Source organism: Rhinatrema bivittatum, chromosome 4 (genome assembly GCF_901001135.1).
Source record: "Rhinatrema bivittatum chromosome 4, aRhiBiv1.1, whole genome shotgun sequence".
In the NCBI taxonomy this organism is placed as follows: Eukaryota; Metazoa; Chordata; class Amphibia; order Gymnophiona; family Rhinatrematidae; genus Rhinatrema; species Rhinatrema bivittatum.
This window is the reverse complement of record NC_042618.1, coordinates 89,130,252-89,147,125: the sequence shown is the minus strand read 5'-3', so window position 1 is coordinate 89,147,125 and position 16,874 is coordinate 89,130,252. Positions and strand designations below refer to the sequence as shown.

General features: G+C 40.7%; 1 protein-coding gene across 4 annotated transcripts in view; it reads left to right on the top strand.

The window, feature by feature from the left end:
• FANCM (FA complementation group M) overlaps window positions 1-16,874 on the top strand; it is a 293,517-nt gene that overhangs the window by 121,613 nt on the left and 155,030 nt on the right. For all 4 annotated transcript variants that reach the window (XM_029598464.1, XM_029598463.1, XM_029598465.1 and 1 more), the window contains 3 exons: window positions 5,719-5,925; window positions 14,473-14,713; window positions 15,857-16,011. In XM_029598464.1, coding sequence (XP_029454324.1) covers window positions 5,719-5,925; window positions 14,473-14,713; window positions 15,857-16,011 — 603 coding nt within the window. The remainder of the gene's footprint in view (window positions 1-5,718; window positions 5,926-14,472; window positions 14,714-15,856; window positions 16,012-16,874) is intronic.

The following is a 16,874-nucleotide window of genomic DNA, read 5'->3' as shown; positions in this document are numbered from 1 at the left end:
GGGATCCACAGTGTCTATCCCATGCCCTTTTGAAATCTTGCATCATTTTTGTCTTCTCTACCTCCTCTGGCAGGGCATTCCAGGTGTCCACCACCCTCTTCGTGAAGAAATATTTCCTGAAATTGCTTCTGAGTCATCCTCCCCAGAGTTTCATTTCGTGACCCCTAGTTCTATTGAATTCATTCCAGCGGAAAAGGTCTGTTTAATGATCATGCATCATTAAAACCTTTCAAATATTTGAAGGTCTGTATCATATCTCCTGTGCTCCTCCTCTCCTCCAAGGTATACATATTTAGGTCCTTCAACCTCTCTTCATAAGTCATTTGGAGACCTCCCACCATTTTGGCCGCCCTTCTCTGGACAGTCTCCAACCTCTGTCCCTTTTGAGATACAGTCTCCAGATCTGAACACAATAGTCCAGGTGAGGCCTCACCAAGGATCTGTTCAAGGGGATTATCACTTCCTTTTTCTTACTAGATATTCCTCTCCCTATGCAGCCCAGCATCCTTCTAGCTTTAGCTATCGCCTTGTCACATTGCTTTGCCTTCTTTAGATTTCTAGTCACTATCACCCCACGGTCTCTCTCCTGTACCATGCACAGCAACGCTTCACCCCCTATTGCATACAGTTCCTTCAGATTTCCACATCCCAGATGCATGACTCTGCACTTCTTGCATTAAATCCCAGTTGCCATAATCTTTGACCAAGCTTCCTTAAATCATGTCTCATTCTCTCCGCTCCTTCTGGCATGTCGACTCTGTTGCAGATCTTAGTATCATCCGCAAATAGACAAATTTTACCTTCTATCCCTTCCACAATGTTGCTCACAAAGACGTTGAACAGAACTAGTCCCAACACCAATCCCTGCAGCACTCCACTTATCACTGTTCTCTCTTCAGAGTAGGTTCCATTTACCATCACACTCTGTCTTCTGTCAACCAGTTTGTAATCCACGCTACCACCATAGCACTCACTCCCAAGCTTCTCATTTTGTTCATGAGTCTTCTATGTGGAACCGTCCCAAAGCCTGTACTAAAATCCAAGTAAAATTCCATTGAGTGCTCTTCCCTGATCCAATTCTGTAGTCACCCAATCAAAGAAATCGGATTCGTCTGACAGGACCTTCCCCTGGTGAATCCGTACTGACGCGGATCGAGCAAGCCACCATATTGTAGGTAGTTCACTATCCTTTCCTTTCTTTCAGCAGAGTTTCCGTTAGCCTCACATCGGTGGCAGGAAGATTAACTGGCCTGTAATTTCCAGCCTCCTCTCGGCTCCTACTCTTGTGATGTGGGACCACTGCCGCTTTTCTCCAGTCACTCAGCACTGCTCCCGTTTCCAGGGATCTATTGATCAGGTCACTCAGCAGACCCCCCAGCACATCTCTGAGCTCCCTAAGTATCCTCAGATGAATCTCATTGGGCCCCATGGCTTTGTCTACTTTGTTTTCCTAGCTGTTCCCATACATTCTCTTCCGTAAATAGGGTTTCATCAAATCCACTCCATCCACAGCTTTATTAACTTGCGATGGTCCTTCCCCGGGGTCTTCCTTAGTGAACACCGAACTGAAGTATTTGTTTAATATTTCTGTTTTTTCTTGGTCTCTTTGCACACATTGATCCTTTTCACCTTTCAGTTTCACTATGCTACTTCGGACCTTTCTGTTTTCTGATTTATCTAAAAAAAAAGGTTTTGTCACCTCTCTTTACCTGTTTGGCAATCCTTTCTTCCGCCAGACATTTTGCGTTCCTGATTACTTTCTTTGTCTCTCTGTTTTAACCAGATATTCTTCCCTGTGTTCCTCTCTTTGGGATCCTTTATATTTCTCGAGCGCTGTTCTTTTTTTATTTTATCAGCCACTTCCTTTGAGACCCAGATAGGTTTCCTATTTCTCTTGCTTTTGTTTGTTACTAATGTAAAGATTAATTGCCTTTATGATCACTCCTTTTTAGTTTGGACCACAGTTGTTCCACCTCTCCCATTTTCTCCCAGTCTCAAGTTCCATCTCCAGGAATTTTCCCATTTCAGCAAAGTCCGTATTAAGTTCAAAACTCGGGTCTTCGAGTGACTTCTCCATATCCTATTTGCATGTTAGTGCGTCTTTTTTTTTTTTTTTTTTTTTTTAACTCCGGAAATAGCATACCATTTGCTTACTGCATCGGGAGTAACCTGCACGGAGCGACAGTTACTACCTTGGGAAGCTTGCTGGGCAGACTAGATGGACAATTTTGGTCTTTTTCTGCCGTCATTACTATGTTACTATGTAATATCTAACCATACCACTTGATGATCACTGGTACTAAGGTGAGCCCCCACCCGGACATTTGAGGTTCTCTATCCCTGTTTGTGAGCACTAAGTCTAGAATAGCTCTCTTCCTCTTGCATTCCCTGAGGAGGGAGGGAAAGCAAATACATTTCCATTCACTGCAAAATGTAAAATTTGTAGAAAGTAGAAGACACTGCTGCTATAAAATAGGTTTTCCTTTGACTTTTGAAACTACAGAAACTTTTAAAAAATATTTTACTTTATTTGCCAAAAAAGAAAAGTTAGATATGATGCATTTTATTTATTTATTTATTTATTTATTTATTTAGTGTTTTTAATTATACCGGCATTCATGACAGGTGTCACATCATGCTGGTTTACAATTAACAGGGTGTGAAATATACAGAGAACTAAAAATTATAACAAGTGCATGGTTAGAAAATTGCAGTTACATTAAAACAGGGTAGAGCACAACTAGGAGCTGAAGGGAGAGAAGAAGGAGATTAACTGAAAGCAAATTGTTTACAATGATGCAAAATTAATAACAGTGAGGTAGATTTGATGTAGTGAAGGAGATTGTTAACAAAGAGTTTGTAATGTCTGAATAAGTGGCTGGAAGGTAAGGATCAGTTGAGGTCTGGATAAGCTTTTTTGAAAAGCCATGTTTTGAGCCTTTTCCTAAACGTTGGTAGGCAGGGTTCCTGTCGCAGGTCCGATGGGATGGAGTTCCAAAGTGGTGGTCCTGCTGTTGAGAATGCTCTGTCTTTGAGGGATTTGTGTTGAAAGATTTTGGCGTGAGGAACATGAAGTGATTCTTTATAAGACTCTCTAATGCAGAGCTTTCCAAACTGTGTGTCGGGACACGTTAGTGTGTCGCCTGCAGTGTGCAGGTGTGTCGCGCAAGCCCGGTCAACTCTGATGCGAGTTTGGGCTTTTTTTTTTCTAGAGATTCACCTTTTTTTTTTCAGTTTATGGGTTGCTTATTATTGGGTGATTTTTGCTGTCAATCGTGTTTTTTGGGGGGGGCTTGGTGGGTGGAACGAGCCCAGCCATCCTTGCATTGGCTGCTGCTGCCGATGAGGCCTGGCCATGAGGAGTACTGACTGCAAGCAGCAGTGTCTGGTGATCATGGAAGGGAGTGAAGCACTTAACTGGCAACAATCAAAAAGACGAGGTACATGAGTGTGGGGGCCAGACATGTGCTGGGGGGAGAGAGATGAGTGAGTGGGGGGGCAAACGTGCTGGGGGGACAGACATGTGCTTGAGGGGGAGAGATATGAGTGTGTGGGGGCCAGACATGTGCTGGGGGGAGGAGAGAGATGAGTGTGTGGGGGGACAGACAATTTGTTTTATTATTGTTTCTCATAAATTATAACAATAACATGAATCTTGGAATATATATTTTTAATATAAATTTAAGGTTTTCATGAGATAGGTTGTGTCGTGAAACATTTTATTTATGTATATATTTAAGGAAACATACATAAATTGTCGAAATATGTTTCGTTCGTTTAACCTTTAACCTCTGGTTTACTAGTAGACTGAATTACCGTGTCGTGAAATTATGTTTGTCTAAAAAGTGTGTCACCAACATGAAAAGTTTGGAAAGCTCTGCTCTAATGGGTCTGGAGGAGGTATGTTTTTTGAAAGGAATTTGTAAGTTGAGAGGAGCGTGGTGATGGATGACTTTTGTAAATGGTGGTGATGGCCTTGTACATGATTCTGTAGTGTATTGGCCGTCATTAAACAATTACAATCAAAAACATTAAATAGCCATTGATTTTTTTTTAATTCTTATAACGTCTTATCAATAGCCTTGTTTCCTGTGTTTGCCTCATTTTTTTTCGCATCAACTGCATACTTTGACAGGTAAAGGTTAATCAAAATATGTGAGTTAATGCCACACTTTTTCACTTCAAACTAATCCCTCAAAAAAACATCACCTCAATTGTGTATTCTAGGAAACTTGAAATTTTATCTCCCTCTCAGGCCAATGTAATAAGGTGCACTTAGTAAAATGCATAATTTTGCCTGCAGTTTGGATTTTTTTGTGTGTAATTTTTATCCTTATGCAGGAAGGAGTTTTACGCATGATGTACATGCAGGTTAGTGCTCTCCGACGTAAATTTAATGAAGGCATTGATATTGCCCTCCTCCCCTCCAATGCAGAGAAGTGCATTGGCTTGTGGGTTTTTTTTGTTTTGTTTGTTTTTTAAGCAATGGAAATTTAGCTCCTAGTCAAAGTAGGAGAGCAGGTTTCCAGAGCTAGTGCTAGTATATAGGCACAAGCTGGAGTTCCGGTGCCAGGACCTGTATTCAGGATTTATGCACACAAAATATGCTTTCTGCACGCACAGCATGTTTTCCGCGCATAAAATGCCTTACGTGCACAAATTCTTTCTGTATTGAAAGCAGATTTTATGCACGTTTATGCGCTGAAAACATGGTTTATGCTTACTAAGCCTTTCTTTTTTAACACATTCATGTTAGTCATTTTGTTTTTTTTAAACTCCGGAAATAGCATACCATTTGCTTACTGCATCGGGAGTTAAAAATTTTTTTCTTTTTCAAGCATGCACATTAAGAAATTGTGCGTTGAATTTCAGCGTACAATTTTAACATTCAACTTAATACATTGGCCCTTTGTGGCTTCCACATTCCTCCTCCTTAATGATTTTTCCCCCATTCGTCCCTGCTTCCTGTTACCATTTTATTGAAGGTGATAAAGAGAAATCTCTAGTCAGGCAGCAAATAAGGGCTGAGAGCATGAATTGCTCCTGTCATATCTGTCTTTGGGTGATGTTCATGCTGTGTAGGGAAGGCAGTGCGCATAGCAGTGAAAAGGATTCTTTTCTTTTTTTTTTCTGTAGGATTTTTTTGTTTGTTTTAATTGATCAGATAATTTTTGTAACAGAATAAAGAATATATTTTATTTTCCTTTTTCTTCCATGAGAAAAATGTTTTGCTGAACAATTCGGTTTAAATCCTTTTTTTTTTTAAATGTCAAGAGATAGACAAACATTAAATGCTGATGCATGATACAGCAGTTTCATCTCAGCTTGAGATGATCACGACAAAAGTAATGTTATAACTATTGAGCAAATTTCTTACTCCATGACTGACAAGTGCAAGTAAAGGCTGTATCAATTATTATATTACCATCTATTTTTAAACACGTCCATGCAAACTTAAGGAAGCAGATACTAATATTGGCCCACCAGTGATAGAAACTTTTATACGATGTGAAAGTTACATCTAGGGCTTGAATAGCAATTGTACTAAGAACACAAACTCCTCTAGACTTGTGTAATGGAATTAATAAAAGTTTTATGCTTCGAAGTCAGGATCACGTGCAAACTAACAACCAATAGAATGGAAAAAAAAACATTAGAGGATGTAAAGAATATATGAAATAAATATCAATTTTTTTTCCCTTGATCTTCCCTATTCAGGTTGTAAAACGCTTCCGTGAGGGTGGCTACAATACACTAGTCTCTACATGTGTTGGAGAGGAAGGTTTAGATATTGGAGAAGTTGATCTTATTATATGTTTTGATGCTCAGAAAAGCCCAATTCGGTTAGTGCAGCGAATGGGTCGAACTGGGCGCAAGCGGCAAGGAAGGATTGTTGTCATTCTTTCAGCAGGACGAGAAGAACGAGTAAGTTCAGCAAAATTAAAATCTTACCTAATCATACATTGGGTTAATTAAATTGAGGGTGGTGTTTGTTTAGATGGTTACTGACAGATTTTTGCTGTCCTGTTTTTAGGATTGTAAATTTCACTACTATCAAGATGAACAGCTTACTTTTTGTCTTGAGTGTTTGGCATATGTATGTGTAATGTCAATAGTATATGTTTACCAAATATCAAAAGAATTTGAGTTGTAATTTTATTGTAAACGTGACTGCATTTCATGTTACTGTACTTAGATGTATTGTTAGCTAGTAATGAACTGTTTTGAGTTTCTTGAGCTCTGTACTGCTTTTTCTCCAAGGGGGAAGCAAGACAGCAGCCTCATAACTGGGTGACAATATCAGATGGCATCTGGTTCTGGAAATTGTATGTCGAAGTTTCTAGAACTTTGACTATGCTCTATTGGGCATGTGCAGGTTGCCATAATTCCATGTAGGAGCCCCTTCAGTCTTATCTTTTATGTGGAGCCCCCATCGGTTATGGATCTTTGCTCTCTTGTTTTGTCCCTTTAATGTACTTAGGTAGATTTTTTTTTTTTTTGTTACTTTTGTAAGTTTTGTTTTTTTGCACACCGGGATGATATTGTCCCAGTGTCATAGTCGGGTGAGCTTCACCTCAAGTGGGTGCCAATCCCAACTTTAACTCATGGAGAAGCACTTTGGGCACCGTGAGACTGGCCCACTAGAATCTGCATTGGAGGCATAGATATCAATGGATTCAGGAGCTGTATCAGATGCTGATGAAACATTGACATTGTGAGGACATCGAATCCCCTTGACATCAAGCATCGGGAAGGACCATGGAGATGGGCCATCATCTGGCTCCTCCCACTCAAAGAAAGCAGAAGGTTAATTATCTTCGATTCTGGCATTGAGGAGCTCCGATGCAGAGCATCGGGGGAAAAGGCCAAGAAGCATTGGCATTTGTGTCCATCAATGCATGATGCCAGAAGCAGGGACATTCTGATTCTGGACCAGAACGTGCAGTAATTACTATGAGAATGCTGCCTCATGAGCTCCTCAGTCGATGGTAGAGCTTAACTCTAGATAGGTAGTAGCCTCTTCAGAGAGGTGACTTGGTATCAAATATGGCTGATTCATCCTGCTGTCTCAGAGAATCCCATTTATGGTAAATAAACTCGCTTTATCCAATGACAAGCAGAGCTGAATTAATTATAAATTGGGAAGTCCCAGGCTGAAGGTTGCACTTCAGAACACTTATTGAATAAGCAAGCCAGCCTCTCCCCTCCCCTGATGGAGGGAATTCATCCTGAATTTCTCCCTCTCCAGATGTTTGTTCACTTTTTGTAAATCCAGGATGGGTCTCGATTCCCACGATTTCTTGGGGATAAGGAAATACCTGGAGTAAAAATCTCACTACACCCGGAAAGAGGGAGTCTTTATCGCCCACTGGTGAAGTAGCATGTCCACTTAGTGACTGAGCTGGACTGAGTGAGAAGGATCTGAATTAAGGGCCAAACAGCTGTGTTGCACTGAGAGATGGGAGAAATGCAAATGGTCACATTCCATATATTTTAGCACTCTTGGGTCTCTGATCTCCTTCCCCGTGGAATTAAACTGTTGTATCGTCCCCCACTGGAGATCGTGGTTAGGGAGGCCTTACCTTCTTAAAAAACTGGATGCTGCTTTCCTCTGGAGCTGCTGGGACAATATTGGTTGGCATCACTCCCTTGGGTGTTCTCTGGCTGGAAGATGCAGTTGCAATTGTGGAGACAGTGCTTGGTACCATTAAGCACAAAAGGGGCTTAGCTGGAAGTATGCGGTCTTATAGAAAAAGAAACATTGCCTTTAAGCAGAAGGCTGGTTGGTAGCAGTTGATAGTAATTGCAGCACTACATGCTATTTCTTAATTTGTGCCATTGTTTCCCTGACCTTGTCCCTGAAAAGGTTATCTCCAGAATGTGAGACATCCACCAATTTGCCATGGACATCCTTCTATAAACCACTAGCTCCAAACCATGCTGTCCTTTGGGTTCTAATAGTTTGGGGTTCAGCTGCTGCTATCATATCGAACAATTTGTAGACAGAACAAATGAGATGCTGTTTGCATTTCTCTACATCCAGCAACACTTGACATGCTTCATGCTCCTCAAGCGATTACAGGAGAGGTCTCATCCTCTTAATACAGTCATGTAAGTATTTTACCAAATAAAGCTAGAGGTTTAGCTATCCAGGCATTAAACATCAAGCTTTGAAAGAACTTCTTTCCGAAGGAATCCAGAACCTTCACTTCCTTTCCAGGAAGAGTGTTAGAGACAACTCTTGATTTCTTTGCCTTCTTCAAGTCAGACTCTACTACCACTGATTGGTGTGGTGGTTAAACCACTCCATAAGCCAATGCTTGCTGCACTCTCTATTTAAGATCTATCTTTCTCTCAAATGGCTGACCTGTGAGTGGATTTTCCCACATTTTTGTTTGCAAATTGTGCAGAATTTGGTGAACCAAGATAGCTACTGTTTCCAAGGGGGTTTCCAAAACATGGAGGATGTTGAATACCCCCTTCTGAAGGTCCTTATCCTTTCGTACATGGACCCCAATCACTTCCCCAGCTTATTGAGGAACTTAGAATCGGAGTGGTCTTCTGGTGGAGAGGAATGCTCTGCACATCAGGTAATGGGTCAGAAGGGATGACTGTGAAACTATATTTTCTGGGTCCATAAGTAGAGGATGCTTATCCAAGACCCCGATGAAGACCTTGGTCTGGGAGCAGTATTATCTGGTGGGTCGACCAATAATGGGGATAATCCTTCCAATCAAAGGTATGGATCCAATGCTAAGGCTAACCCACAGAGTAGGAAGCATTAGAGAGCTCTTGCACAAGGGTAGAAGTGGATATGACTCCCCAAGGAGTACAGGCTGCTTGTAGGATAAGCTGTGACTCTCCCCCTTTATAATTAGAAGTAAAGAAACTTGATCATCTCTGATCTGATCTGCAGGCTGATGTCTCTTTACTAGCGCCAGTCAAAGAGACAGCCTCTTCTGAAATCAGTATAGGGTCATCACTCTGGAATGCCACCTCTGAGGTTCATGGAGGAGCTCTGGCCATCCTAGCCTATACCACTGCAGAAAGTGTCTGCATCATTAAGGAAGAGGGACCTTGGACTGTGTTCTCTTCTTGTCCCTGTACTGCAGTCAGCATGATATGAATCAATGATTCCAGAACCATCTCCTGCTTCTGCATCAAAGATAGATGTATTGATGGTGCTGATGTTCCCTGCATTGAGGGCCCTGGTACATCATGCACCAATGGCACTGGTGCACCATGCATCAATTGCGCTGTTCTCTTGTGCTTGGACAGCATCAACTGTGCTAGGTCCTTGGCTTTGAATGCACAGACTACGTCAGGTTCTTGCGCTTCACTCAAGACAGAGACCTTGCCTCCTGCCAGTGCATCGGAGTCCTGCATCTGTGACACTGAGGAAATCCATACCTTCTTACTCATCAAAACCCTGGAATGGTCAGAAGCTCAATGTTTTCCCAACCCATTCAACCCCTAAGGTTCAGGAGAAGCCTCAGAAACAGATCCCTTAGTTGATTCACCACCCACTGAGAAAGAGGAGCTTTGCTGCTTTTGGAGCTCTGCCATCTTGTAGGCTCGGTTCTTTTGTGTTCTGAGAAACATGACCACAATTGTAGCAGTTGACAGAGTCATGGTAGGGACCCAAATTCTTGTAACAGCTGTTGTGGCTGTCATTAATCAACATCTTGCATCCGCAGACACTGTCCTTGAAGCCACTGGTTGGCTTTTTTGGACCTTGGCATTTTCTTTCCCCCCCCCCCCCCAAAGCACTAAATAATACTGGGTGGGGTCTGCCAAGGTAGCGAGGCAGAAAAAACATGTGTGCGCCTCTCTCTCTGTTTTTCTTTTAGGCTTGTGTCTGCAATGTAGCACAAGCAAAAACTGACTGAGGGGTTCACAAAGCAGTGTTCCTGTGGTAACTAACGAACATGCTCAATGGAGCACAAGCACTACTCACCCACATGTTATGGCTGATTCATTCTGCTATTTTACTTTTTGTTCTGCTTTACTGAGACCTTGTATCATCCGTATTATAATTAGTTTTAATAGAATAACTATTCATTTAATAATTGCGAAAGAAATAGATCAAGATACAAACATATTGTTACCGTATTTTCCCGCGTATAAGACGACTGGGTGTATAAGACTACCCCTCAACTTTTCCAGTTAAAATATAGAGTTTGGGATATAGTCGCCGTATAAGACTACCCTTCTTGACTGGTTGTTGTATACAAATCCTGCTTGGATTGGTCAGCCCTCCCTGTCTCCAAGACTGTCAGAGCGGTAGCGCATCCCTCTGGCCTGCCCTTGTATCCTATTACCGGTACCTCCTTCTCTGCCTCTCAGATCTCGCTCCTGAGGACTGGAGTGAAGCAGTGCAGACGCCCCCCCCCTTTTTTTTATACACATTTTAGAGGAAAAAAATACCGTAATTTTCTACCATATTTTTTGATGAAATCAACATTTACAGCAGGAGGGAGTGACTCGAGGAGTGAGGGCGCGCTGCTCGATTGGCCGGTGAATTGGCCAATCCACTGGCCCGATTGGCCGGTGGTTTATTCTCCGCTCCCTCGCTCCCCGGCCAATCGGGGAGCGAGGGAGCGGAGAGTGAACATTTTTACAGCATCCGGTGGGGGGAGGGAGAGACTCTAGCAAAGGCACGCTGCCCGATTGGTTGGTGCTGGGCAAAAGGGGCTTGCTGAAGCAAGCCCCTTTTGCCCAGCACCAGCCAATCGGGGAGCGGAGAATGAACATTTTACAGCATCTGGGGGGAGTGACTCAAGGAGCGAGGGCACGGAGAATCAATTTCTACGGCGTCCGGAGGTGAGGGTGAGTGACTCGGGGGAGCAAGAGCGCATTGGCCAATTGGGGAGCGAGGGCGCGGGGAATCCACCAGACGCTGTAAATTTGGATTACCGGCGCATAGGACGCACTCCTTATTTTTCACCTATTTTCAGGGGAAAAAAGTGCGTCATATACGCCCTTTAAGACGACACCCGGCTTATAAGACGACCCTCGACTTTTGAGAAGATTTTCAGTGGTTAAAAACTCGTCTTATATGCCGGAAAATACAGTACTTTGCTGCATGGAAAGCAGTATTTTTTTTTCCTGCTGTCCATGAAGGCTTCATGATCATAACATGGTAAAATACATTTTATTAATGATAAAAGAACAATAAAAGTACAGATTGTTAAATTTATTCATTTATTAAAATTTATAAACTGTACATAACTAAATTGATCTAGGCAGTATACAGGAGGACACAAATCTTATTATAAACATACAGGGTCATTCTTTATTCTGCGATGGGCTGTTATTGTGTGCATTAGGGCCTTATCGCATGCGAGAAAGCCCTACCACACGCAATAACAGCCTCATCACGGCAATGCCATGCTAATTAGGGGAAGGGGAGGCTTTTCCATCTCACTGCCTGCAAGATCTCATGCTTGTGGGAAAATTAAAAATTTTTACCACCACGGTCTAGCGGCGCCTGCCTTGCTGAGAGCCTAGGCGATAAGCCCTCTCTATATGTAACCTGCCATGCGCTCGTGAAAGGCTCAGCTCCTTCTCTAGCCACGATTCCAATACTGCAGGCAGATTGCGATCATCCAGCGATTCGGGCAGCCCTATGAAACGCAGATTTGACCTGCAAGATCTATTCTCGAGGTCCTCTATTCTGGCCGCATTTTTCTCCACCGAAGCTTGCAGAGCTGGAATATCCAGCTGAGCCGTCTGGAGGCCATCTTGAGCCTCTGATACGCGGTTCTCTAATTCCGAAAATTGGGACTCAATTTTACTTAAATTTGCCGATATTTCAGTTAACACAAAAGAAATATTTTTAATGTCCAGCCCTAAAGCTTCCAGTACCGCTTCCAGTACCGCAGTTTTTATGTCCGCGATCACCGGACAGCCGGCGCCATCTTTGCTCCTACCATATGACAGGGGCTGACCAATGGCACCGGTAACCCCTGTGACATAGTAAGGGCAAAGGCTATCTGCGCCATTTTGAATACCGGCAGCCGACGGCCCGAGTGCAGAAGATCGCTCCAGGACCCCTGCTGGACCACCAGGGTCTTTTGGCAAGTAGTGGGGGGTTGTAGTTAATTAAATTTAAATGGTTGGGATGGGGGTTTTTTCCAACTTTAATGGGAAATGAATACCATATGTAACTAATGGACGAATTGGGATCCCCCGAAAACTGATACAATGGATTTGGGTCCCGACGAATACAAATACCGAATCGGACAGATCCGTTCCTGCTGCACATCCCTACTAGGTACTATGTTTTGTTCATCTTCCCTTGTAAATACTGTTTTAAGGATCAAAATGTAAGATATATCTCTTTGAGCCATCTCAATTAATTTTCTTCTTTAGTGATAAGGTACCTCAGAAGATGTCTCAAGTTCTCCTCCTGTGACGGTCATGAGCCCTTGAAGTTTATTCGATCAGTAGATTGTTAATCTTCAATATTTGGATTAAGTGCAGTGTGTTGTCTATGTGCTTTTTTAAATATTTAAAATGGTGAAATTATGCAGAAACTGGAATGTTGTCTTGCTTTTCACCTTGTTTGTGGACTTTATTATATAGAATCTTATATTTTCCATAAGTCAAGGAGAGTCTGTCTTTTTGCTTTAAGATGGTCTTTTCTCTTTCTTAATTCAGTTTCCTCAAGTTTTGTTTAGTATTTAAAATATTAATAAAAAAGTGAAAAAAATTCTCATCCTTTCACTCTTCAGCCGATTCTTCTGTTTGTTTCTAGCATGTTCTCACTAGATCGGTGTGATTCCTGCATGGAGTTCAGAAAGTATTAAATCAACAGCACTGATTTAATTAGGCGCTTAAATCATTATGAATCTAAGGAGGCACATTCAAAGTCTTAAAATCCATGGTAATGGTGAAAAAGAGGACCTTTAAATTTATTTTAAATAATGACTGAATTAAAAATATATTGCATTGCTTAAATTGCCTTGCTTTTTAATTTGGTTTTCACTATTTTATGGTGCATTTTAACACTAGCCCATTGTTGTGATTTTATAATACTCAATATTGTTAAGGAGTGCATTACACCCCCCAAAAAATGATAGGCATACAAAATGCAATGGAATATACAAGACTAGAAAGCATAAACAAAGGTCTCAGATACTCAACGCACAATTAAACTCTGGAATTTGTTGCCAGAGGATGTGGTTAGTGCAGTTAGTATAGCTGTGATTAAAAAAGGATTGGATAAGTTCTTGGAGGAGAAGTCCATTACCTGCTATTAAGTTCACTTAGAGAATAGCCACTGCCATTAGCAATGGTAGCATGGAATAGACTTAGTTTTTGGGTACTTGCCAGGTTCTTATGGCCTGGATTGGCCACTGTTGGAAACAGGATGCTGGGCTTGATGGACCTTGGTCTGACCCAGTATGGCATTTTCTTATGTTCTTATGTTCTTAAATGTATCTGAATAATTTTTAACAATTTTTTACGATTGCTATTAAACAGTACTTATCCAGCTCATATATAATTCTCAGTCCGACCGTACAAAAATCTTTTTCATTACCAAATAGCAAGCATCCACATTAGTCTCAGAAATGTAACCCAGATGGTATCTGTAGTTTGATCTTTCGTCTGCCTCAGGTATTTGACGACATCTGCATACCAGAAGGAATCCTGTGTAGAAGACGTGCATTTAAATGCAACCTACTCTTAACTAATCAAGGGCCAGTAGCACAACTCACATAATTTAAAAAGCTGTAAGATCATTAGTTGAATCATATTTCATTTAATGAAATCTCTTCTTTTATTCATTGTGGTACTAAAGTTTTAAAATGAAGATTCAGAATTGTTCTTGTCTATTTATTATAGCTTTCCTATCTCCCTCTCTCCAGTAAGCCGAAATATGTGCTAAAATTGTCCATTTTAGCTCACGAAAAGAATGAGGAGTTGTCAAACTCCTGAAATAGACAGAAGTTCAAAACACGGATGCCATGTTAGGTCATGTTTGAGACAAATGTATATTCTTGTTGATGATTTGGTTATGAGGAAGATTTTTGTACTGCTGGATTGAAGATTATACAAGAACTGGATACGTTTTTTTTTTTTTTTCCCCCCACCCAATAAAATAATTTAATTTAAGATATCTTCATCTGAGACCTATGGTTATATTGAGGTAATTGTCAAAAGACTGATGCTCAGTATTAGTTGGTTCCATTAAATGTTGGTTCCATTAAATGTTCCCTCAAATTTTTGAAAGGCTGTGTGCACAAAGATTAAATTTCTTCTTTATAGAACCTGTCTTATGACTAGTACAGACTACTTTCTTTGAAGTACATCATTCCCATAAATAATATAAAAATTAGTTTTGGAGAAACACTTATAACATGTTTTATTTAAAATCAGGAGTGGGGAAAGGTTTTTTTTTTTTTTTTTTTTTTTTTAATTATAGGTAAAGAATTTTATTGCTTTCTTTAATTATTTCTTTTACAGATTTACAATCAAAGTCAAAGCAATAAAAAAAGCATTTACAAAGCAATTTTGGGGAATAATACAATTCTTCATCTTTGCCCTCAAAGTCCACGTATGGTGCCTGACGATGTGAACCCAAAGGTGCACAAAATGTATATCACCCAAAAGATATATGAGCCCAAAAATGGTACCAGACAATGTTCTAAGGACAAGAGGTCAAGCACAGCATGCCATAAATCATCTCTGTTTCACAGTGGAACTGGTAAGAATCTACATGTGCTGTATAGCTAGTAAAGTGTTGATGTATTATACGTAATTATGGTTAAATATGATAGTACTGTTGTAAGGAATTTCTAAGTAATAATTGAGGTAATTTTCAAAAGGATTTACATGCATAAAATGACTTTTGAAAATTGCTACTTTTACATACGTAATTTCTTTGAAAATTCACTCCTTAGTGAATAAATGTTTAACATAACTCACATAGTTAGAATATGGGCATCAAAGTGGACAATGCTTTGAAATACTTTGCTCAATTTGCAGCGGCAGTTAAAGAAAACAATGTTAGTAATTGTTAGGAAGGGAATGGAGAATAAAAAGTAGAATGTCCTAATAGTTCTGTATCACTTCATGGTGAGACTGCACCTGCAGTACTGTTGAGGAGTTCTGGTTGTCCTATCAAAAAAGATATAGCTGCATTGGAAAAGGTACAGAGAAGGGCAATCAAAATGATAGAAATGTAAAGGCTCTCCTGTGAAGAAAGGCTAAAGAGGTTAGGACTCTTCAGTTTGGAGAAAAGACAGCTGAGGGGGCGATATGATGTCTATTAAATCATGAGTAGAAATACTAACCCTTTTCTTTGTATAAAGATGTTCATGAGAAATGTTATAGCCGATATGTTGGTATTCTGTTTGTTCTGTTGGAAAAATAATAAACTTTGAATTATAAAAAAAAATCATGAGTAGAATAGAATTGGTAAATATAAATTATTTACTTTCTCCAGAAATACAAAGACTAGGGTACAGTCCATGAAGTTAGTAAGTAACACATTCGAAATAAATTGGAGAACATTTTTTCACTCAATGTATAGTTAAGCTCTGGAATGTATTGCCGGAGGATGTGGCTAAGGCAGTTAGCATAGCTGAGTATAAAAAAGGCTTGGACTAGTTCTTGGCGGAGATGTCCGTAAACTGTTGTTAATCAACCAGCCTTGAGGAATAGCCTCTACTTTTTGCTGCAAGATGAGATCTGTTTACTGTTTGGGAACTTGCCAGATACTTGCAACCTGGGTTGGCCACTTTTGAAAATGGGATACTGGACTTAAAAACTGTCATATTGGGTCAGATTATGTTCTTATGTTCTCAATAAAATAACTCTATAAAATTATAATTATTTCCCACTGTAGCCAACAAGAAGAATTCAAAGGGGCACTGGGCACTGACAACTGAAGAGTTTGAAGTATGGAACAGAATATATAGAATACAAGAGAGTGATGGAATAAAAAATGTAAAATTGCCCCGAGTTCACTTTGAAACTATTGATGATATGGAAGAAATAGTAGTAAGTTAAATAATCTGTTTTTGTTATATACTATATTTATTTCTCCCTATCAGAGTGCATGGTCCCTTTATTCATGTCGGGTTTGCGTTAGTGGGGTTTTTCTTTCCATTTTTTTGAAATTCGCTCTTTCAGGAAACACAACTTGCAGGTATGTTTAGCTTAAAAAATGAAACATGAAAAACATCGATATATTTCAGATTACTGTCATACACTGAGTCATATTAAGTTTTCTCCCAGGACAAGCAGGATGGTAGTCCTCACATATGGGTGACGTCACTGGACGGAGCCCTATCACGGAAAACTTTTCTATCAAAGTTTCTATAAAGCTTTGACTGACACTGGCACACTGAGCATGCCCAGCATACTATGTGCCTTTGACACCATCAGCCACAATCATCTCCTCTCCCGCCTGGCCGACATTGGCATATCCGGTCTAGCCCTTCTGTGGTTCAGATCCTACCTATCCAACCGAACATTTTCTGTCAAAATAGGTAATGCTGAATCCAACCCCTATGCCTTCTCTCAAGGAGTTCCACAAGGCTCTTCCCTCTCATCCACCCTTTTTAATATCTACCTCACACCTCTTTGCCAGCACCTCGCAGACCTCGGAATAAAATTCTATCTATATGCTGATGTTCAGATTATCATCCCAGTTGACAACTCCATTTCTGACTCCCTAAAGTACTGGGAAAACTGCCTGTCATCCACCAACTCCCTACTCTCTAATCTCCACCTTGCCTTAAACACCAATAAAACGGAACTGCTCTTCATTACCCAACATCAAACTCCTAAACCCTCTCTTGCAATTGACCCTGCATTCAACTCTATCACCTCACACCCACCTGTAAGAGACCTAGGGGTTT